A 24929-nucleotide genomic window follows, 5' to 3' on the forward strand; every position below is an offset into this window, starting at 1 on the left:
GAAGAATTCTAATTGACGACCTCTTAATCTTGTCTCCCTTTGGTAACAGTGACCCAGCCGTCATAGCCTTCAATCTCATCTGCAAAACTGAAGTAAGACATCCTCCCAACAAGAGGAGCTGGAATTTCAAACGGTTGAATTAACCAGCTTTACAGGACAATCTACTGCAGTGAACTGGGAAGTTCACTCTCAAATTCATATAGACGCTCACTAGGGCTAGACTATAATTTGTGGACGAACCAATCAGATATAAAATGATAGGTCCCGGATTTTGGCGTGAAATTCACTCACCCATCTAGCCAAATAGCGTCTTGGCATTTCACCTGATGTCAGTTCGTGATGAAAACTCTAAATTTAGTTCTTAACACTAACCATTAGCTGTAAATCATGATTCTAGTTCCTTAAACTGGTTTATAAACCTGACTTGGTTCTAATTATTAGGTGGACACTCTCAAGGACACTCTAGCGTCACTCAAACGTCGTTCATAAATTCTGGTCTCATCAGACAGGATTTAGTATTAAATAAAGCTAATCAAGAAATTTGTCTGCAATCCGAAAAGCTTATTCCGTCATGAAGTCCCTCTTCGATAATCCAAAACGGTAGTTCCCAAATCGCTATGTCCTAATGGCCCAACTGACAACAACAGTGAATCTGCCGAACGCCTGGAAGAACAGTACTCTCAGACATTTCAACCAACACATTCTAACTATATTGACAGAAACCTTATCTGCTACTCAATAGGACGCTCAGAAGTGAAATTTAACGTTGACTTGGTGTATCGGAAACTGCAGCACCGAAACAAGGACACTTCTCCCTACCGAGATATGGTCTGATCTGTTATGCTAAGGGAAACAGCTTCAATATTGGCAACACAGCTAAGCGTGCCGTTCTCTTATTCGCTAAGTCGAGGCACGTTACCGGAAATTTGTAAGGTGGCTCACATCACATCAATTTTCGAAGGAGGTGGATGCAGCGAACCCTCAACCTACCAACCAGCAGCACTTCTTTCCTCACCCCCGAAAATTATGGATTCCCTGATATGCAATGGTCCATGCGACTACTTACTAATCACAAACATTTTGCATCCCAACAGCACAGTTTTAGAAAAGATCGCTCTTGCATAAACAACCTTATGAACGCGGTGGACATATGGACAACCATCCTTGATCACAAAGGAAAGACCGACGTCATATGCCCCGACCTCTCACAGCTTTTTGATAGAGTCAATCACATATCAATAAGCTCAAACGATTAGGTGTCAAATTAACAACGATTGACTGGCTTACTTCACTTATAAATAATAGACATTTTAGGGTCAGGATTAATTTCACCTTCTATCAGTCTATTGAAGAAACTAAGGGGGTCTCCATAGATTGAGTACTAAGACCCCTTCTTTTCCTAATTTACATATACGAACTCCCACCGCAGGTATCGTTTGATTTATTACTTTTCGCCGATGATGTGCAACTTTGGAAGGAAGTTTGCAACCAAGATGTTAAGCTACCACCTAAGGAAAAACTGAATCGACTTCAGAGTTGAGAGAGACAACAACGGGCTTACTCTCAACACTTCAAAGTGTAAAGTTGTCCATCTTAGACATGTCGTAGATTACGAATATGACTTAGGTGACTCTCCTCTAGAGGCATACCAAGATAAAAAAATCTGAGTGTTGGTACCATACGATCTGAAGTCTTACGCCAACTGCGACAACAATGCCTCTCGAGAAATCCTTTCACTGGTAATGTTGAAGCGTGTTTTTAGCCATTTCGATAGGAAAACGTTCCACCTAATCTTTAACAGTCTTATTCGAACTCGTTTTGAGTATGGAAATATGGTGTTTACTCACTCACTCCAAAAGGGTAATAATACACTGGAACGTATTCAAAGGTGAGTCATGAAATCAGTTCGAGGATTCAAACTCAAGTCCTATGAAGAACGCTTCCAATCACTGAACCTGTGATAAATCTAACCTGCCTAGAGGTTGTGGGAAACGTATAGCACGGCGTACCGACTCGTGACCTGGTGCGCATGCGTGACCGAACACCTTCAGTTAGGTGAATCCAGTAAAACTAACTCTGTAGACATCAAATGTCGAAGACCTTATGAACTACTGATTTTGAGGATTTATTTAATGCTACGGCAGATACCTAAGCTTTGTCCCAACACAAACCTTAGGGGTAAAACCTTGAGACTGGAGACACAACAAAGCAGAATGAAGTGTAGACACACCTACTTTCTACGAATAGTCAAATTCTGGATTTCGCCAACGGCTGAGATAGTACAGGGGACTTTTCAGTCCTTTAACAGGTAACTTGACATGTTCTTAGGAATTAAGAACAGCATCTCACCATAATTTACTAACTTCTTTCTGTCTACTATATTTTAATGTATTTAGGTTCTGACCTGGAAGTATCAGTGATCCACTACTACCAGATACGGTAGTATGTTAAGCGAAAGCTTCTATTCTGTCCAGAATCATTTAACTTCTATATGCAAAGATGGATAGTGGCTAGCAGTAAAACCCAGGACATGCGTTTCGTCGTATTTGGGACTCATGAGCTGGATGTACCTGCATCTCAGAGATAATGTTCACTCTGTGAAGATACAAGTTGGCAACACCGAGTGAACATTTAACTTAGGGTTCACAGAAAAATATCAGTCATTTACTAAGGCGAATACAGGTATTACTATAAGTACACTAAATCATAGACGAGCATGTAAACCATAGTGCGAAATTTTCCCATTTCTGCTGTCCAAGAATTAGTTGTTAGTATGTATCATTTATCTAACAAGTTGTTTGGAATATATACGGAGGAAGGTTAAAATGCCAGTCCGGAAGGGTAATGTCACTAGGATTCCCCTGTTTCTCATTTATGCCTCAGATTGTAGTCGTGCTCTTCATATCTTAACGAAATACAAACGTCAGTTAGATGAAAAAACTGACAAGTCTTTTCGAAACGCCGTTGATAAATTAATAAACACATTGGAAAGTCAATTATTTTCATCACTAATGGGTAAGGTTTCCTTATTCTGAATAGTTTTTCCAGACGTCCTGGAGGTTTACGAAGTTACTTTGACAGGAAACAATAAAGAGTTTACTAGTGAACAAGCATCAGATTCAGTTGTGAGTATTTGTAACCCCGTTCATGTAACGTATAGATATAAAGAAGGAGCTTGAGGTTAACGTTTGGTTTAAAGAACTTTATTACTTCATCTTAACATTTTATATTACTTTTTTCTTTTAGCTCGAGCCTGTATGCTTAGTAGTCGGCCTCGTCAACTATTTTGTGTTATATAACACAACTGTAATGACAAAATGTTATTTAGCCATTATATATATATATATATATATATATATATATATATAAGGGCTTCTATCTTACCAAAGTGTAGAAGAAGAAGTACAACCTATGGTCCCAGATAGATTGCGTTCGATAAAGGTGGCTCCCATAATTGTTGTTCGCTCTTTATCCGGGCATAGAGCCACTTTCAGTTTTAGATGCAAAATCCCTTATTTCGATCAAGTAAACGCTTATAACTGAATAGTTTTAGTTTCACTTACAATTATCAATACCTGTTAAAGTATAGTATTCTTCATACCAGGTTCCTACCGTCTGGCATCAATGTGTCAGACGATTATTCTTCTTCTTGCTTGTTTGAAACCCAGTGTTCGTCTTCCAGATGATTAACTTTGGGCTTGTCCACTTCATATTCAATGGAAGATTCTGTAACTGAAGGGCTCAAAAGTGAGAACATGAAATTTTTTAAATTTTTATCGATGGTTTATAGACCTAAGTAAAATCCAATGTATTCGTGTAATATGAAATATGGATTTACTTTATTTGTTACTGTATCTTGAGGGGACTTGGAAATAGGCTTTGCAATTCACGGAAAACTTTGGGGTAGTGTACACCGTTTTATAAAACGAACGTTGGGCGTATATTCTTAGCATCTTATTTGTAAGCAAGTCCAGACAGTTTACGCCTCTGTAAATGCACTTACACATAGTACGTTGAGAACCTTACTCATCATAAGTAGCGTCTTAAAGCCATTCTTGTGTACAACGACTGATAAACTAAGAATAAAAGCAGCTATCACACTACTGTTGGTCTCACTGAAATTTTTAAATAACATTAACTTGGTGACAGAGTATTCAGTTAATACATTGTAAATGAATGCCATCCTTCATACTTTATCATTATACCCGTATGTTGTAGAACTAAGTATGTAATATGACTAGGGTATTCGTTTGAATATATTGGGGAAAAGAGAGGTTTGGAAGCAAATCCTTAAAAACTTTAATTAATAGTTGTTTTCAGAAGACAACTTGGAGTTACCTCAACATGTCGAATTTTTTACAATCTAAGAAGTACCTGTTTTGTGAAAGCAGATTTCCCAAAGTCTAGATGTACTTTAGCCAAGATAATAGGTCGATTCGAACGATGAATCATGAATATGTCCTTTAATTCATGGATAAATATAAGACCTGTGAACTCCTCCCAGAATTCTATATACCCACTCCTATGGAGAATTTAGACTTAATCAAAAGCCCGTACCTGAAAAACGGCAATATTAGTGTTTCTTTTGCTATAATAGACCATTTCGACTCCAATTGTTAATTTTAATTTTGCCTTTAATAGTTTTTTAAAATTGATGCACTTCACTGTTATTTTTGTCCAAAAAGGTGAACTTTTCGTATTTTATGGCTCAATAAAAATGTGTCTTCAGTTATTTAATTTGTTGCTCGTTATAAAAAGCTCTATCTGGATCATTCCTTTTTAATTTTAACCCTAACCAATGCATAATTAAATGTGGTAACAGTTTTAATAATTATCTTTGAAGGCAAATTTTGACTTTAATGTTATTTATTCTTTGGTAAAATAATGATTTTACAATTAATAATTGAAGCATGAGCTCATTATATGCTTTAACATAAATAAGTAAATAGGTCTGTAAAAGATAGACAGATTTCCTCAAGTTCCTATTTTTAACACAGGATGGTTTGTTAATATTACCATATTCGTTCTCATCAATAGAAGTTTGGATGTGGAGAAAGTTAAACACAAGAGTAGTAAGGAAAGGGCAGTGTTTTTCCTAGCTTATGATACATATCTGTAAAAATAATTGATTTGGAATTCCCAATAGTGATCGTCAGAATAGTAACCAAGTTGTAGGGGATCTATAGACCACATAAAAAACTTAGTGACATACGATCTCATCTAAAATGTTCACCTTTGGTGAATAAAAGTCTGCCCATTTTATTTCAGCCTGACTTTAGTTTAAGTAGTTTAATGCATGAATTTCAAGTCAGTATAGATAAGAACTGTTATTTTTCGATCAACAATGAATTATTAAAATGATTCTATCGTAATAAAAATCAGCAATTGACGGTGTTTGCGTCTGTCTGTTACTTGATTACTATTGATAATAATATCCTTAACTTCATATTTTGTTTTCCAGAATATATATCACAGTGGATCAAATATTTCTCCTGGTAATCAATCACTGTCAAAACCTCTGAGCCCTGGTAGGTTAGTGTATTTAGAAACAGATTAAAAGCCTTTTTCAAAAACGAATACAATCTGTCTCACAGATAAATAATGTAAATTCGTAGTAACTGGCATGGTAAAATGTACTTATTAGGTTTCTAGACATTCAGGTCATATTTACTAATTTGTTTTTGAAAAAGGTGGAAAGTTATCTTAGATTTTTACGTTTACGAAAGTGCTTACAAAATAATTTGGAGATTATGATTACAAGATAAAGGGATGATATTATTGCATAATAGTTAGAAGGTAAAAGGCAAGTTATACTAACTGAACATTAACTACGATCCTATTGTATATTGCTCACTACTGGACTTACACACTTGATTAAGTTTGTGAAGTTAATCTACCTTCAAAACCACAACTCTTCTATCAAGCAACTAATGCTTTTCATATATCTGTTTCATAGACAATTCGAAAAGTTTCATTTTCTTCGAAAAGTTTTCATCCTTATGTGCAATCGTTTTTATGTATTACTACCATTGAAGTAAAAGCTATGAATTTGGTACTCATCTTGTAATGCTAATGAGGTATGGCAACTTGGACCAATGCATATTTGTGTCTGGTCCTACGTTGTAGATGACTAACTGATGAAAAAGCCTCCAGCATTCTTTTACTTCTAAGGTTATTGCATCTTATTGCTGATTAAACAACGTAGAAATAATTTAGTTGGTTTCACTACTGTCTATTATGTAAAAATTCTTTTTATCTTTAAAGTTCAGGTTTAAGTGCATAAATATCTCTATATTCACACTAATTAAGCAGTGAATTAAAATTTATTAACTTTGCTTAGTCCTTCAGTTAAAAGTTTCAATCAATAAAACTAATCATCACGTGTTTGCTGAAACAATATGAGATTTATATTAAGGGGTAGATAAACCCTGCTACCTAAAAGCATGTTTCAGCTTACACTGAATCTTAACCATTTGATTAGTAAGATCCTTACGGATTGTTACTGAATTAAATAAGTATTTGTCCGATAGTAATTCACAATAAAAATCAATACTTGTTTGTCTCTCCCACATTGTTTGTCATTTAAAAGATAAATGGTAATAATAACACATAGTATCGATCATATGACTTAAGACATTTTTGGTACTTAATTCATAACATTTAAATGTAGTACAAAACATTGAATTTCTCGATGAATTTTAAGATTGGATCTAATAACTCTGTTACAAAAATTGTATCGAAAATTATTCAATGTTATTAACGTTACTCATGTATTTGGTAATATATCATAGTGAATTACCTGTTCTACAGCTTGACTTCTAGAATTAGACTTAATTCATTCTCATACATTTGGACGTAGAAAATTTTAATTTCTTAGTGAACAATTGTGACTTGTTGATGTAACGGTCAGCCATGATTGGATGGTAAGTGAAGATGGACAGTCAGGTTCGCCATATGTTTGAAGCACTGTTTAATATTACAAAATCCTTTCTGTTACTAATTTTACTTATCCCACTCTAGGTTGGATTGTCTGAGAATGGTTTTTACTTTGTGTAAATAGATTGTTTTGTTGCTACAATCCGGTTCTCAGACGCTATGTGGATTTGTGTATGCTTGTATTACATGATAGTACAGTCTAGTGTCCTGGTCTTATTGTCGTTCTATGTCGTGCCAAATGGGAAATTCTTTGATTTTCTGCTATAACACTTGTTGATTTTATTAAGATAAAAAAGACAAAATATGCTTGTCACTGATGATAGGTGTTGACTCGTAACAAATTATGACTGGATCAGTTATGTAAAATCAGTGGTTGAGTTATACATAGTCTGATTAATAAATATCGACGCATTTAGGTTGAAAACTGAACGTTTTTTTTAAATTTACGTAAGTGATTTAGTACCCTCTTTTGGTATTGAATGACTGATATGAACTGATAGAAATCAATCGAACCTGCTCTTTTTGTTAAACAGAAACACGACCAAAAACAGCCTGACACCTAACACTGAACGCAATTCGGGCATCTTAGCAGTCGATTTTCGTAGTTTACTCCCGATTACATTCAACCATTTAACATCAAAGCCTGTATCATTTGTACACAAATAACGTCTCCTATACAGTGAATTCCCAATAATAAAGACGTTAAATGAACGTTATTTATTAACCGATTAAATCACTAGAAACTAGTTTATAAAAACCTAGGGATCCTTTATAATGAACAACTAAACTAAGTTTGCCAAAACTTGACGGAGAGTATTAACTTTGAATACTACCGTATTGAACAGGATAATACTCATCTTTGATTATGTATTAGCGGTCTTCGTTTATTTGTGAAACATAGTAATGCTTCAAAACGTATGTCGTCACATAACTATAATATCGGACACGAATGTCATTGGGAAAGTGTGGAAATACTAAACATAAAGACTTCTACAGGGCATGGCCTTTGATTCAAAATTTGATCAGTACATATGCTAAGATGAAGTCAAATTATTTATTATTTATAAAAGATAGTTAATGAACAATAGTTCAGCAATTAAAAAACAATTTTTCCAACCAACTGCAACCATAATTCTTTCACCAATTGAGTGATAACTAAAGAGGGTTTATCATGTAAAGTAAAATCAAGCCACTGCCCAGAAGTCTCCTTGTTCTTTCTTTATTTGAAACTTACCTTTATATTGTTTCTCAATTCAAATTAAGATTTAAGTTATCATAGCCTATTGATCTCACTTAATACTAAAATATCAAAACCGATATCATTGCGCACAATTTGTTCATATTAATCCTTGAAAATTTCTTTTACGTGTTAGGGATTAATTTCAAGCTTCAGTCCATAATACTAATTAAAATCTTTTACTGAAAATATACATTTCTGTCATCATATAAATAGCATGTAATAGACGTACATACAATGGATTTAGTATTTTTTCTATTGTAGTAGATAATCTTTAATGAAATCAGGAATTAATATCCTAGCTACACTGATAACTACGAGAGTGCAGTGGATTTTTAGACCTGAATAAACTCATACTTTTTCATAAATGCATTTATACATTTCAACTTTGCTCAAACACTTCAACCGTTTTATTTCTGATTAAAGTTTTGGAGATAGATTTACTTCCACTTAGTTATGAAAATACTTTTCTATTGTATATCAATAAGTTTAAAACTACGAGTAAGGGTTTCTTGATGATCTTTTTTGAATATCACACACTATACATTATTGTGGTTATCTTTTTTTCAAGATTCTATCCGAATGACTAATGTGTCACATGAATATTTGTAGGGAAAAGTTCCAATTCTGCGTTATAATTAACTTCTAACTTAATTTTATTCAAACCTTACCGAAATCAGAAAATAAACCATTGATATTTCATTATTTCCTTAAGATGTAATTAGTAAAAAGATTACGAAACACCACCGACTTAAAACAGTTGATGAGAGTTTCATAAAACCGACTTGAGGTAGACACTGAAGATGATTCTTTAACAAAATAAATGTAGAAATACAACTGGGCCCCTCAGATTTCTGATTGAATTAGCGCTTACGTCTAAACATATTCACATAAATAAATAATAATCTGGTTTCGTTTTCCGGTAAAACTTACTACTTACCATTTTATCAGTAAAATTTTGTAACATTCTTTTGACGTACAATTACATAGATCTATTTAAATAATTGGTAAATGGAGCTAAAGAATAAACGTAACTAAGCTTTTAAACCAGGAGTATTTAAGCCCAATATTGTGTGCGTTTTGTTATTGTTGTTGTCAAAGTACATGGTGGCCTATCGATCCCTCAAAAGTATGAACCCCCTTAGTGACTTAACACAATTTATTGACCACATTATAAGAATTTCCGCCGTACTGTGGAACATATTGATACTTCACTTGCCAAATCGTTACCAGTGCGTACATAATTACAAAGTCTCTGGTCTATGTATCCTATTAAAACTGTACTTTTAATGTGATGGGGATCAATCTCCTACTTTCACTATGTATTCGTAGATTGTGTTTCAATAAAAGGAGAATGGGAATATCTGGATATTATACTTAAACGTGATTCAACTGCAGTAGGTGGATTTGGTTTTAGTATTGCCGGAGGGATTGATAATCCTATTACGGACGTGGATCATGGAATTTATGTCACAAGAATAGCGCCTAATGGATGCGCAGATCGAGATGGTAAACTAAGGTAAAATAATTTTATTTTCCATAAGTAATTTTTCTAGATTTAGTAAGTCTTTGAAAAGCATAACAGTCTTGTCATAAGGTTTTGACTTAGTAGAAAGCGTAATGATTTTAAGGAATGCACACCATGTTTCAGTTGTGTTCCGATGAATGACTTCTTACATTTGTTATTACAAATATAATAACAATCAACATGTTTTCCGGTGACTATCATTCGTAGTTACACTGCTCTCTCTTTTTTTAATAAAATAAGAGAAAAAAGTACTGTAATTTTCCGGATGTTAGCTCCTACATACAGTGGAAGCCATAGGAATTCACCTGAATAAGCATAACCGTTGCACACAACAATTTTGTACTCTCATCTCTTAATATCTAACTAACTTCAAGCTTATCCTTTTAAGTTTTTTGCGGTGTAATTATTTTCAGTAGTTGAAAGATTATTAATTCAAACTTTCAGTTACACTCATTTGTTTCCTTCATACTTATTTTGATTGTAATTATTTTCAACAACTAGCCGATTCCTAAAGTTTAAACTTTAGTCTTTGTTCTTATATAACTGATTCCCGTACTTAAGCTTACACTTAAAACTTTTTCGCATCTTGATACTTATGTAATTAGTCCCAACAACCACTCTGTTCTACTGTTATTGTTACTATTATTATTATATTAATTTACTCATCCTTAATTAATATTGATTTCACGTTCAAATGTAAAACTGCATATATTAGCTAACTGAAAAGAAATATTTCTTCGTTCAGATTGCATTAATTAAGAGGGATTATAAAATTTTAACCACAAACATTTGACATTACACCATTCTGTTCGAATGTTTTTCTTCAGAGATAAGATTTGTTTTTACAACAATTGGCACACTTCAGCATATTGATTTCCAGATTATCATTTGTAACTTATCTCTCTGTGATAGTACTGTTAAAATTGTTCTTCCAGTTAATTTGAAATGGTGTCAGCCTCTTTCATTGTGAAATTTTTATTGCCTTAAACCTAGTAGCTACAATTTGGTCGCCTCTTTTCATTCATTGATGATAAAGTGACTATTTGAAGATATGTATACTAATAAAATAGTAACTATTTGGACATACTCTTTCAAGTTAGCGCAAATTACAAACTAACCTATGAAATTCACTGTAAAGTTTTGAGGTAAAGAACAACTTTATTTAAAGTCGAATTTCCGTAACAGGATAGAATAGTCGTCTTGCTGAACTATTCATAGGAAATAGGGTCTTCTTAGATTAAGTTCATTCATGTCCGTTGTAATTAAATCCTAATAGTTTAGGACGTACCACGGAATTCAATAAGGGTCTTCGACACTTAATAAGGTGTCGTGATCACGTAGCGTACTTTTACTTGACTAATACTAAACCTTTAAATAAACCTTAAGTTATTTTTCATACCTTGGTTCTTTTTTAAAGGGTTGATGATCAAATCCTTAGTGTCAATGACATCAGTTTAGAGCATGTTACAAATATGGAAGCAGTGAAAACATTAAGACAAGCTGGTAATCAACTACATTTAGTAAGTTTTCCTTTATTAAGTCTAGCATTTTCTGACTATTCTCAACTGTATGAAAAATAAAAGGAAAAACATAGGTACAAATATATAAGATTAAAAACACTTAATTTGTACAGGTTCTAATCTTTTCGACTTATGCCGTTTTTTTTTATGCTTTCAAATAGTATATTTCTTAAATCCACGAAGTACTGAGTCTCTATAATCAATAAATGACCAGCTAGTTCTAGCTTCAACAGATCTGGTAGTTCTTTCATCGGTTTTATCCGGTGAAAATAATTTCTTGGTTTGCATTTGTTCATTTTCAATGATCTGTCTTTAAAATTGTTTGCTACTCAATCCGCACTTACGTACCCCACACCAATTAATAGGGTTATTAAGGGTATCAAATAGATCCTCAACCGTAGCTGCTACCTTGACGTGGTGGTCAGGCTTGCCTATTGTAATGGTTTAACCGAGCTATATTGGCTGAAGCACATGTTTGTTTAGGTCTTACCTTGCTAGGCAGTCGGTTAGAGAATGGTGAGATAAAAAGTAGCAACTTAAGGTCTGAGGGCAAAGTTGTACTGCTGACTGTAGGGGAGTGTGACGAAATTATGGTGTATTCTTCTGACGACCATCCTTTCTGCTTTCTCATAAAGGAAGAATGGGGTTATAAAATATCATCCCTAAAAACGCCACACTTCACCTTACCCCATATACTTCAGTCTCCGACTATAAGGCCTTTTGACGTATAGCACTAACACATCAAAAACTTCCCATAAAAAGACCGTAAGTGACAGGTCTCAAGCAGTTGTTCTCTGAGATCTGCAGTCACGCTCCTTGGTCACTAAAACCACCAATAATCCAGTTCTCTCTTTAGGTCCCTCGAGAAATATCCTTCCATGATGTGGGGAGCTGGAAAAGAACAACTTCCCTCATACCTTTAGCGGTATCTGAGAATATCGTGTTCATGATCAAATTCCTTCGTCATTTTATTATAATTATCGTATCCTCGCGTTTAATGCTTCTCGCATATCTTAATCGCCATACACCACCGATGCTAGTGATTCGAGTTCACGGAATGTTATTCCTGGTCTCCTGAAACCACGCTTCAAACTGCATGTTTGAGCTTTCAATGTTCGAACTTTGTGTCTTATGGGCTTCCTTAGCTGGGGCTGTAGAATCTCGTGCTGTCGATGTATTTAGCGTCTTCAAAACACAAATAGAGGATTAAAGTACGGTCCTTCATTTAACCTCGCACTTTCAATATGAAGAAACAAGATGATCCACCCTTAGCGTATCTGGAGACCACACTGCCACTTCCCGTGACTGCGCTGGTGTATCAAAGGCAGAACTGACTCTGCTTGACTGGACTCAAATAGGAAGTTGATTGTGCACTGTCCAACAAAATGAAGCGGCAATAACTCGAAAAGATAGGAACACACGTTGTTGTCTCTGCATACGTCCCCACTAGTTGCAACTTGGATAAAATTAAAGAATTTTATAGAAAGATTTTCAACCCTTTTCAAAAAACTAAACACTCAGATGTAGCAATAGTGGCGTGTGATTTTAGTGCTCCATTAGGTAGACTAAACCAAACCAAAAGACAATTAGACAGATCTTAAATTATCGCCGCACAGCGAATAGCCGTCTATTGCAACTATGCCCAGGTACCCATCTATCTCTGATCAACAACAACTTTAAACATAAGGAGAAATATCTTCTGATGTGGAGAACCCCACCATCGACTCAATAGTGAACTCAAATAGACCACATTGCCACGAGCTATCATTAGAAGGCTCCATAGGGTACTATAATTCATTCTGAAATGCATGTTTTGACTCGGATCATGTTCTAGTTCAAACACGTATTTGTGTGCATCTTACTGAATGTAGAAAAGCCACATCAAGAAAACCTCTTATAGTCGAACTTAATGATGAGAAAGTTAGGAGAATTTTTCAGGAACAACTTAAGAAATAGCTAGTCAACTGTGGAAATGATATTCACCCTAAGGTAACTTGGTATAATATCCGAGAAGCTGTGGAAACAACAGTGATATCTACTAGAGACTTGAACCAGAAGATTAGGAAAACTCAGTGTATTTAAATGATGTCTACATAACTTGTAGAAGCTCAGAAACTAATCCTGTCTGGCTCAGAAAACGATGGGGAGCAGAGACAGCCTAAATGTAGGTTGATCAAAAGCCTACGTAATGATCGTGAGCAGTGGTGGGTAGCGATGGCAGAAGAGATAAAAAAGACACCTGCGATAGGTAACGGTAGACATCTGTTCAGGATTATCAAGGAAACGGGTATTAAAAACATTGCTGTAAGTGAAACTATCTCGGAAAAAGTCGGGACTATTATTCAGTCCAAATCCAGGCGACTAAACCGATGGGCTTAACAGTTTAAGGAACAGTTCAATTGGCCTTCAGCTACCCACAATCTCCAAGCTGCTTGAATAGCAAACTGATTTCAGTCCTACAACTCTTAGTGAGATTGAAAATTCTATAAGTGATTTAAAGCGAGGGAGAGCAACAGAGTTTGATGGACTAACCGTTGAGAGTTTAAAGGATGGCGATGGTAGCTAGATTAATTGAAACCCTAGCTAAAATCTGGGAACTGAACGTTATCTCATCTGACTGGTCTTGATCACTTCGTTCAAGTGTGTAAGAAAAGATAGAGATCCTCTCATGATAATCATGTAAATATCAGTTTTACCAACATAGTGTCTAAAATGTTAGTCTAATAATTCGATGTCTAACTAGAGCTCGTTAAGATCAAACCCAAGGAAAACAGGCTTGTTTTAGACATGGATGTGGATGTATAGACCAAATATTCACCTTTTGGTAGATTCTGGAACATAGAGATACTTTCCAACGTCCGAACTATGATTGTATTCCTTGACTGTAAGGCGTCGTTCGACTCCGTTGATTGTTAGGTTCTGCGGCAATGTATGTTGTTGTAAGGCGTACCAAATAAGTATATTAAACTTGTACAGGCTCTCTACTCAAACACTACTGGTCGAGTCAGAACTTATGACATATTATCATCGGAATTGGCTACTTCAAATGGCGTTCGTTAGGGTTATCCCCTTTCTCCATTTTTGTTAAAACTTTTCCTTGGTGAAACTTTCCTCGTTTGACTCTTCAGAATTTGATCTTCTACTATTAGATTCATTTGTTAATTTAAAATACCTAAATGATATGGTTCTGCTTGGTGAGGATGCTGACAAAATCCAGTCTTCTGACCACCTTGAACAACAATTCAAGCATGCCTAGGATGTGGTTCTCTCCCTTTAAGTGAAAAATATCGTTTCAGGATTGGGTTGGGTCAGCTCCTGAATTTGTAATAGACAGCGAAGTAATAGAGTTCGTTGACCACTTCACTTATCTTGGGAGTCTCATCAGTCCTAGTAGATCTGGGTCTGACGAAATCTCGTCACCAGTTCAGATATCGTGATTGGTGTTTGCCGATTCGTGTCACTTGTGATGTATATGAAATGTCCATCTGTCAAGAAAAGGTTTGGATACTGTTTAACAATGCACTCCGTTCTAATTTGTGGGTGTGAAACACGGCCATCATAATAGAGAATATTTGTTGGTCACTAGTATTCGACCATACATATTTTGAGGAGTTTCACCGTGTGAGTTGAACGATTTGGTTGTGGAGCCTTGACTGTTCTTCTGAATAACATCAACAACTCCACGACCAACCCATCCAGCTTAGAGAACGAGACAACCGAGATTATTCACCTGAGCAAGAAACTTTCTCTATCATCTGAAAGACCATAGGTGTCTTTGATGCATTGCCCGTGTATTTTGGGACCAACGATGAGGAAGTGCGTGGGTTCGAAAAAGGAGACTGAGTAAAGATGGCAAACTGATTGGTGATGTAGTCAATCTTCATCAACTTAGGTGTTTAGGACATGTGTTACATATGTCTAACCACCACCTACCCCGTATAGCGATGTTGTCTGGTGTAGGAGTAGGTTGGAATAAAGCTAGGAGTGGCCAAATCGAGACATGATACCAGTCCATGAAGTCATTGACAACGGGATTGAGCTATGTTGACAGGTTTAGACTACCTGGTTGGGGTCAGCGTAATAATCGCGACTAGTGGTTAGAGACGTTGAATGAAATAGTTCAAAATCGTTTTCAATGGCATAGGTTCATCCATTCTTTGTCTTCCTTTAGAGCCTAAGCTTCTGAATTCTCCATAATTTCTTTACTCCACTAGATTGTACTTTCTTCGGTCATTAATCTTTCTGATTATCACTATTACTATACTGGTGCTACCTCTACTACTCTGGAATTTGCCCTTGAAATTTCTCTTTGTGTTGATGGGTTGTTGCAACTTGAACCGATGTACACATATGCTAGGTTCTACGTCGCAACTGATTGACTGATGGAATAGACAGAAACTAATGACCACTCGTAGTTTTGTGTTTTTCACTTCTTATTAAACATTTTTTACCTGATAATTCATATTGCCTTAGCTGAATATTATGTGTATCAATGACAGTTTCGACTTTGCAATTATTTGGGCCTTTTGTGTAGAGGTTTGTATCATCGAAAACGTTTTCGTTTTGAATTATTTAACCGACAGGATGATTACAACCATGTGATCTTTTCTTAAAAACAGTCTAAGTATCTCAACATTACTGAAATTATTCTTTTAAAATTTTCATTACTAAGAAGTAATATTTTTCTAAAATTTTATGTTAAGGTTGTGAGACGATTTGTTGGTAATACTGGAGTAGCAACACCGGATAGAACAGTTGTGCAACATTCTCCATCCTATCGATCACCGGAAGTCATGTCTGATTTAGAGGACAGTGGTTCAACTCCAATATGGTACGAAGTAAGTTTCGCATAAATACACATCCATTTGAATCGATGTTCTATTGTTTTATTGTCTTTTGGTTGGCCAATGCATCACTTAGTTCTAACTCAGTATGAAAAAGCAAGTTGCTTAACCCAATCAGTTGAAAATTTATTATAAATTTTGTTGAAAATGTTTTCGTCCTCATACTTACTTATTTACGCCCGTTACTCCCAATGGAGTATAGGACGCCGACCAGCATTCCCCAACCCACTATGTCCTGAGCCTTCCTTTCTAGTTCTATCCAATTTTTGTCCATTCTTCTCATGTCTGTCTCAATTCCTCGGCGTAATGTGTTCTTTGGTCCTCCTCTTTTCCTTTGACCATGAGGATTCCAAGTGAGGGCTGGAATCTGGTTTGTTCTCTCCCAAAGTAGAATTTTGCTGATAATGTCTGGCCAACGGATCCGAAGTATCTTGCGTAGACAACTGTTAATAAACACTTGTATCTTCTGGATGATGACTTTCGTAGTTCTCCAGGTTTCCGTTCCATACAGTAGAAACCTCATAAGTTAAACTCTAATAAACAGGAATTGAAGTTAGTGAGTTATGAAAAGTTGGTTGTGTGTAAAATTATTATCGGTTAACAAGACAGTTTACACACTTGTTATAGTGAACTCATACAACACAGCTGAGCTGTGATGTGACAATTCTTGGGGAATTACAGTGATCTTTATTTGTATAATCGCTGTAACTCAGCTTCTCAGTGTTTGAAGGAATATTTTGATGAATAGTTAATCTGAAAAACAACATACTTCCTAAACTAACTCAACAATTTTATTTAGCAAAAAAACTCTTTCATTAAAATAGCCATGTTATGACATAATGAAATCAAGAATATATAAAGCCGAAAGATATTCCAACAAGCTTCTGAAATTAGAGAAACACATTTGTGTATGAAATACGAAAGACTTTCGCATTAGTAGAAAATTTCATTTACCATAGTGTAAAAAGTGACAATTATATTACAATACAAATGAACTTAAATAATCGCAACATTCATCTAATAATAGGTTTTAAGACATTAGCTAGATATTTTCACTAAATGAATGCTCACGAATTGTATGATCAGCTATCTGACTCAAGCCATTGTGGATTCTGTTGAAACTTTCCCTATCCAACAAGACAGAGGAAGACAAGAAACAACATGGGAAAGCATACATGTAGAACAGCATCTAAGCTTCTTTGTATTTGCAAAGAATCAGAATGACCTAGACTGTGAAGATATAGGAGATTATCTTAGTTGAATGAATAGTTCGGGTACTCATTATAGCTTGTCTAAGCTTTCATCTGACTTATCATCCAACTCTGATACAACATGTGAATTGACCAGTCCTGTCTGATTCACTCGGCGTATTTGATATCCATCAAAAAGTTCAAGAATCACTATTAAATACTTTGTAACTTTGGCTTAAACAGACTTGTGGTGACAAAACTAGAATCGAAATTCGTAAAATTGTCAGGTAATTGAATGGAAAACATTATTCAGGAATGTTAATCCATTTTATTTTGGTGTTTTTCTGTGATACTGATCAAAAATTAATTATCTGTATGGGGATTTGTGGATATTGTAATATTTCCACAGATGAATATACTAGTCGATCTAAGCTAGATCACCCTTGAAAACCTGGAAGCACTGGACGACCGTTTCGTCCCAGTATGAGATTCTTCGTCAGTAATTATCTGTCTTTGATTTAGTAGCCTATTATCTTAAAATCTTTCAGTTTAGACAACAATTTAACTTCCACGTTGCCATCTACAGCTATTTACAGGAAAATAAATTGTTGAATTTGTTTTATAAACCGGAAAACCTTTATTGCTTTTTTAAGATACTTCTGATAAAAGACTCACTTTGTCTATTGTGACTGAATTATTTCTATGGTAGTTTATCAACCTTATCCTTCAGAAAACTCTGTTTTTAGAAGTACTTCATTTTTAACATGAGTAAACTGTCAATAACTGATATGCTTGATCTAAATCGATTTCCACGGTAACGAACGAAAGCCAATGACACAATGACACGATAAGCTATTCTAATCTGTTGTCCCAGGCCCCGCTAACTAGATGAAGAAGTCCAAGGCAAGTAGGAGAATATATATATTCCGTAAGCAGCCGAGTACAAGCAATCAAATAAGGGAAAAATTCAACGTATATATACAGCAACAAATTGTCCTTGGGCATCATTAATAAATAGCACACACAAAGAAACAATGGACCAATAGCGTTTAAGATAGTTTACAAGTGGGAAATATGACGTGAAGGTAAAAAGAGCGCGTTTGGCGCGAAAACAGCTAAATTCAAATTTCCAAAATAAAATTACAAAACTAAGCCGTTTACCAAGTAAGTTCTGGGGATTTGACATCCCCAACACCTCCCCTTTTTAGTAACGAACATTCTTTGGGTTCACCTGCATTCTTACTGTCTGTCGCCGTTGGCGCAGTGACCATCTTCGGGACCGTAGATCGACCTTTTGTGTTTCTTCTTGTGTAGGGGCGACCGGCAGATTGAACGTATCCGACAATATGTCCAGCGGGATCTTCCCTTTCCGCTTGCCCATTCGATTGTGGGTGATAAGGTGGCGCGCGAAGATGCCTGATGGATAGGCGTTTGCAGAACTCTTGAAACTGTGTCGAGGTGAACTGCGAACCATTGTCGGATACAATCACTTCCGGTAATCCGTTCCGTGCGAACAACTCAGTCAAATGTTTCAGAGTCTGGGTGGTCGTTGGTGGCGTGACGGGTACAATCTCCGGCCATTTTTAGAAGGCGTCGACCACGACAAGATAAGTGGTTCCGTTGACTGGACCGGCAAAGTCGACATGTATCCTAGACCAGGGATACTCAGGCTGTGGCCATGGAACCGGCGGCACCTTCGCATTGCACTTCGCTGCTTGCTGACACTGAACGCATTTGTTTACTAGATCCGTGATGTGCTGGTCCATGAGGGGCCAGTAAGCATAGCTTCTGGCGATAGATTTCATACGCTTCATCCCGGGATGACCAATGTGAAATCGTTTCATCACTTTTGCGCGAAGAGACCCTGGTACAACCACTCTTTCACCAAACATCACGCAGTCGTTTACAATGCATAGTTAATCTCGCCGCTGATACAGCTGTTTCATGTCTCCGTCGAACTTAACAGACGGCCACCCATTGGTGATATAGCTCATAGCCCTCTTGATGACGGGGTCATTCCTTGAAGCGTTTTGTATATCTGACGCGGACACCGGTAATGCCCGTATAGCAGTTGTCAGATAACATTCTGCGTGATCTTCCACTGACAGAGATGCGATTACCATATTTTCCTCAGTCGCCGAATGATCATTAATGAGATGTGATAGAGCATCTGCTTGCCCAAATTGCTGGGTGCGTCGGTATTGGATTTCGAAATCGTAACCCAAGAGTACCAAGGCCCATCTCTGAAGACTATGTGCTGAGTGGGCTGGTATGCCAGACTTCGACCCGAAAATTGCGAGAAGAGGCTTATGATACGTAAGAAGTGTGAACCTCCGACCTTACAAAAATTTGTGGAACCGCCGCACAGCAAACACGAGTGCGAGAGCCTCCTTCTCTATCTGGCTATACTTTTTTTCTGCCGGTATCAGCGTGCGGGATGCGCGCATGACAGCCTTCTCTGATGCGTCTGGAAACTGATGAGAAATGACGGCTCCTAAGCCATACGCTGAGGCATCTGCAGCTACAATGATCGGCATGCATGGATCGTAGTGCGTTAATAACGATTTCGAGCTGATGATGGACTTCAGTTTACAAAATGCTGTATCACACTCTTTAGTCCAGTTCCACGTACTGTTCTTTCTCAGTAGACCATTCAGTGGGGCACGAATGTCATGCATTGAAGGGACAAACGCGGCATAGTAAGAGACCAGTCCCATGAAGGAACGTAGTGCGGAGATATTCGTGGGCGTGGGCATCTGTCTTATCGCTCGGACGTTTTCAAGATCCGGTCTGCGGCCGTCAGCATCAAAAATAAACCCCAAATGCTTTACAGATCGTAATAAAAATTGGCATTTCTCAGGTTGTAACCGGAACCCGTTTTCACTGATGCGTTTCAGTACCAATATCGTTCGTTCCTGTATCTGTTCTAACGTTGTCGCAACAATTAGAATGTCGTCAAGATAAGCCGCGACTCCCGGGATGCCAGATAAGATAGTATCCATTAATTGTTGGAAAATAGATGGTGCAGTCTCGACACCGAATGGTAAACGGTTATACTGAAATAACCCATGGTGATTGTTAATAGTAAGCAGCTCCCTCGATGCTTCGTCTACTTCAACTTGCAAATAAGCATCAGCAAGATCCAGTTTTGCGAAGAATTTTCCCCCATTCAGCATCGTAAACAAATCTGCAGGAACTGGTAAGGGATAGTGATGTTATTCAAGGGCTGCATTTAGGCCTGTAGAAAAATCAGCACATATTCGTATGGTGCCGTTTGCCTTCTTGATGACCACTATCGGTGCTGCCCAGGCGGAGTAAGAAACGGGAGTAATTACTCCTTGTTGTTGGAGGCAGTTTAATTCTTCATCTACTGTTGGTAACGTCGCATAAGGCACAGGTCTTTTGGGACGAAAGACAGGCTTAGCTCCAGGTTTCAAACGAAGCGTTGCTTTTATGGCAGAACACTGTCCCGAACCAGGTTGGAAAATCGATGAAAACTGCGCCATTAGCTTCCTGGTATACGATTCAGTGTCATGAGGTTGTGATACCATGTAGCATATGGTATTTAGTGGGACATCAGCCAATTGCAGTTGATCGAACCAGTCTAAACCAAGTAAATTTAGATCAGCTGGAGTTATATGACATAACCCAGTAAACGACGACTCCCGGAAGGTTACTCTACATTCCAATTGTCCTGATAAGTTCAGGAAATTACCACATGCGGTACGAGGCTTTTGAGTTGATCGCTGCAGGCTTGGGCTACCCATTTTGGTCCAATTTTTGTGTGAGAGGAAGGTGACGTCTGATGCTGTATCTATTTGCAATCGAAAAAAAATGTCCATTAATATTAATGTTAATGAATTTCCTCTCACCTGGTGATGAGCTCTGACAAGAAGATACTAAGCTCAAAGAAGAGGTACAGGGCTTCGGAACAGTCTTTTTGGCACTACTGGATCGATTTGGCGTGCTCTTAAGGCAAAACCCGTCCTTGTGATCAACGACCTTGCACTTCCTGAATCGATGTTGCCTAAATGGGCAATTTCGTACGTAGTGCCATTCACCACAGTGCCAGCACGGAGTGGAGGGATTTGTTCTGGTCTGTCGAATTGGGCTGAAATGAGTTGGACTGAATGTAGCGGGAGCGCACTTATTCTGGTTAGTTGTCTTTTGGACTACTCGTACTTCCGATCGACTAGACCCACCATTCTCAACCATCGTCGTGTCTCGTTTCAGATTTACTAGGCGTTGGTATTCATTAGCCATGTCATTAAGTGTGAGTTTTGGATCTTGATCCAATCGACATAGTAGTCGCGTTCTTATGTCACTGAACTTCTGGGACTGGAAGCTGCAAATGAGGATGAGGGCTTTGAACTGGTCTTCAGACAAAGACTTCAACCGGAACCGTTCGCATTCACGGTTAACGATGCCCACATGCGTAAGAAAGTCATCGTCTTCGTTCATAACTAGCTTCAAACATCGATAACGGGCGGTAAACAATGATGAATTGTCCCCAAAATGTTGGCTTAGTGTCTGGACTGTGTCTGCGAAAGAGCGATCACGTGGATTCAAAGGCAGGATCAAGTTGCAGTACCTGTTCAGCTCACTTGCACCCAACTTTCGAAGTAGCAGTCGCACCTTCCAAGCATCATCTTGATTAGCAAAATCAAATTTAAATAGGTCTTCATAACGCCGGAACCACATGTCAAAAGTAACGTTGGCATCAGGATCATAATGAAACTCAGCAACGCTATTTGCGATGCCATCTACTGATGGTGCTGTGGTTGCATTAGATGTGCTAGGCTGTGTGGGGGGCGAAACTTTCATATCTGTCAGCATTTGTATGAGTTTCAGCTGCTGTTCAAGTAATGATTCGACTTTAGAAGGATTCATGTTTCTGGGGATTTGACATCCCCAACAATAACCATAACCCAACCATATATTACTCAATTATAGGTTCAACTCCGTAAACCACGTTCAAATTATGGCCTCGGTTTCAGTATTGCTGGTGGTCAAGATGTTGAGAATGAAAACTTTCCTTCAACTGGAATATTTATTACACGTATCAGTCCAGGTGGGTTAGCTGATTTAGATGGTCGTATCATGCCTGGTGATCAGTTAATGCAAGTAAGTCTATACTATGGTTTTCTTTTCGCTTTGATTTTTTTAATAGTTTCAATTTAGATTGCTACAGGATTTAAAAATAATAACAGAAAATATAAATTTTATCATTAGACGAGTATATCATCTCTGAGTGTAGACAAGACTGTATATGTTCCATTTAATTTAAGCAGAATAAAAAAAACTTCGCTAAAATTCATCTTCATTTATTTAAGCTACTATCTTATTGCATTACAATTTAGTCTAGTTTACAATACATTTGAATTTATAAGTTATACTTATCAGTTTTCATGCTATCATCTTTAATATAACATTTGAACGGAAATTCCTAGCTTACTTATTTACTTACGCCTGTTACCCCTCACGGAGGAGCATAGGCCGCTCACCAGCATTCTCCATCCAACTCCGTCCTGGGCATTCCTTTCCAGTTCTTCCCAGTTAACATTCATCCTTTTGATATCTGCTTCTATTTCCCGGCGTAATGTATTCTTTGGCCTTCCTCTTCTCCGCTTCCCTTCCTGATTCCAAGTTAGGGATTGCCTTGTAATGCACATTGGTGATTTCCTTAATGTATGTCTGATCCACTTCCAACGTCTTTTTCTAATTTCCTCTTCAGCTGGAACCTGCTGGTTTATCCTATCCTATAAAACGCTGTTGCTGATAGTATCCAGACAGTGAATATTGAGTATTTTGCGTAGACAACTGTTTATAAATACTTGTACATTCTTGACGATGGATGTAGTAGTTCTCCACGTTTCAGCTCCGTACAGTAGAACTGACTGTCTTTACGTTCGTATGGAAGATTCTCACTTTGAAGTTAGTTGACAGTTGTTTTGAGTTCGTTATGTTCTTCAATTGTAAGATTCCTAGCTACCTATGATTAAGTGAAAAAAAGAAAAATCATACATTTACATTCTGACAGTAATAATTTGTATTGATTAATCTGTTAAAAATGGCTTAATTTGACTATCACGATTTTTACCATAACCAATATTTTCACATGTTAGATATTCTGTTCAGTGAATAATCTACATTCATTTTTATTTCCCCCTTCAAACGTTTTAATTGTATAGGTGAATGAAATTGACCTAAGTCATGCTACTCATGAAGAAGCTGTTCGAATACTTCGTAATGCAGGTGATATTGTAAATTTAGTGTTAACACGTCAACAAGTAGAGAGTTTTGATGAACCTGGTTCGTTAGAGCATTCAACAAATGCTGAATCAACACGTAAATATCAATTAAGCAGTAATAGAAAACTTTCGTAACAAATGCTTAATCAACGCATACATATCTTATTTCTTAAAGAATTTACTCCACCATCATTTCATTCTGTATCAATAAAAACTGTTTGTAAATAATTACGTACATGTATATCAAACTTTTTATATCCCTTTTTTTATAGTAGAGTACTGCTTTTCCAAATAAAATAAATGAAAATCTTTTAGACTACACAAGATTATTTTCACCTGGGATAGATGTTCTTATTCGTGTATCATCGAAGTTGACTAATTTGTGGGAACTCCATTTTTATGGTGTTCACTTTCCTTTTGGTGGTTTCATGATACAGTTGTTCACTGAATAATAAGTGTTATATATCAGGAAGCTTATGCAGGGTTTTAAATAGTAAAGAGATAAAGTGTGTGACAGCATCACTTGATTATAAGCGTCCTAAAGTCTGATACAGCATTCACCGACTTGTAATTATTACGACAGGTTTGGATTATTTAATCATTGATATTGTTTTTGATTATTCTTGATTAGCATGTGTTAGTTCTGAGCAAATCACCTTGATACAGCCACTTTTCTCAAGTTTTTATGAGAGAAATCGATTTTGACTAGCAGCGGAATCCAGTACGCACGTTTCCTCTTAATTGCGACTCGTCAGCTGGATATTCAAGCATCCTCGTTAATGTTCACCCCGGAACTCGAACCCGGCACTTAGCTTCAAACGCCGAATGTGTAGTCCACTGAGCTACTTATCCCATTTACTTGTTATTGTCAGTCAGAGCTACTAGGAGAAATAGCATACACGAAACTTGGGTTCAAATTTTTCTTAATACATATCTTGAACAACTAACTTTACAACTAAATTGTAACATTTCATGTTGCTGAATGATTACATTCCGTCTCTTAATCGATAGATTTCTACCTTAATTTTGCCTTTTAGAACGGCAATAATGTAGCTCATTGAACAGGTATAGATTCATGTACCTAACAATGAGTCAATCAACTCGCTTATCTTTTCGGTGTACTAGGCGCACCTTATCCATTGTGATATGTTATTAGCCAGTCTATTAGGACAAATTCTAGCGTCATATTTCTACTGCTCATTTTATTTTTTACAGAGTAATGTATTCAAGCATTTCGGCTCAGTTTTATGTGAATTAAATCCATAATCTGCATCAAGAAATAAATCAAATATTTCAACAAATAAATTTTTATTTTTTTTAAGGCTGTATAATTATATTTATGCAAAATGCAATATATGATGAACAAGTTTAACATGTTGACATTCGTATAAACATTATATGAAACATTTGGGGTCCACTTCAT

General features: G+C 36.7%; 1 protein-coding gene across 1 annotated transcript; it reads left to right on the forward strand.

Moving 5' to 3' along the window:
- Positions 1-2825: 2825 nt before the first annotated feature.
- Positions 2826-23641, forward strand: Smp_039650 (cell polarity protein; the record flags this gene model as incomplete). Its single annotated transcript, XM_018790124.1, has 8 exons — positions 2826-3015; positions 3049-3125; positions 5462-5528; positions 9506-9692; positions 11119-11221; positions 15925-16059; positions 22209-22379; positions 23447-23641. 8 exons carry the CDS (start codon positions 2826-2828, stop codon positions 23639-23641), a joined length of 1125 nt encoding a protein of 374 aa, XP_018655498.1.
- Between the last annotated feature and the right edge of the window lie 1288 nt (positions 23642-24929).

Source organism: Schistosoma mansoni, chromosome W (assembly GCF_000237925.1).
Source record: "Schistosoma mansoni strain Puerto Rico chromosome W, complete genome".
Taxonomy (NCBI): domain Eukaryota; kingdom Metazoa; phylum Platyhelminthes; class Trematoda; order Strigeidida; family Schistosomatidae; genus Schistosoma; species Schistosoma mansoni.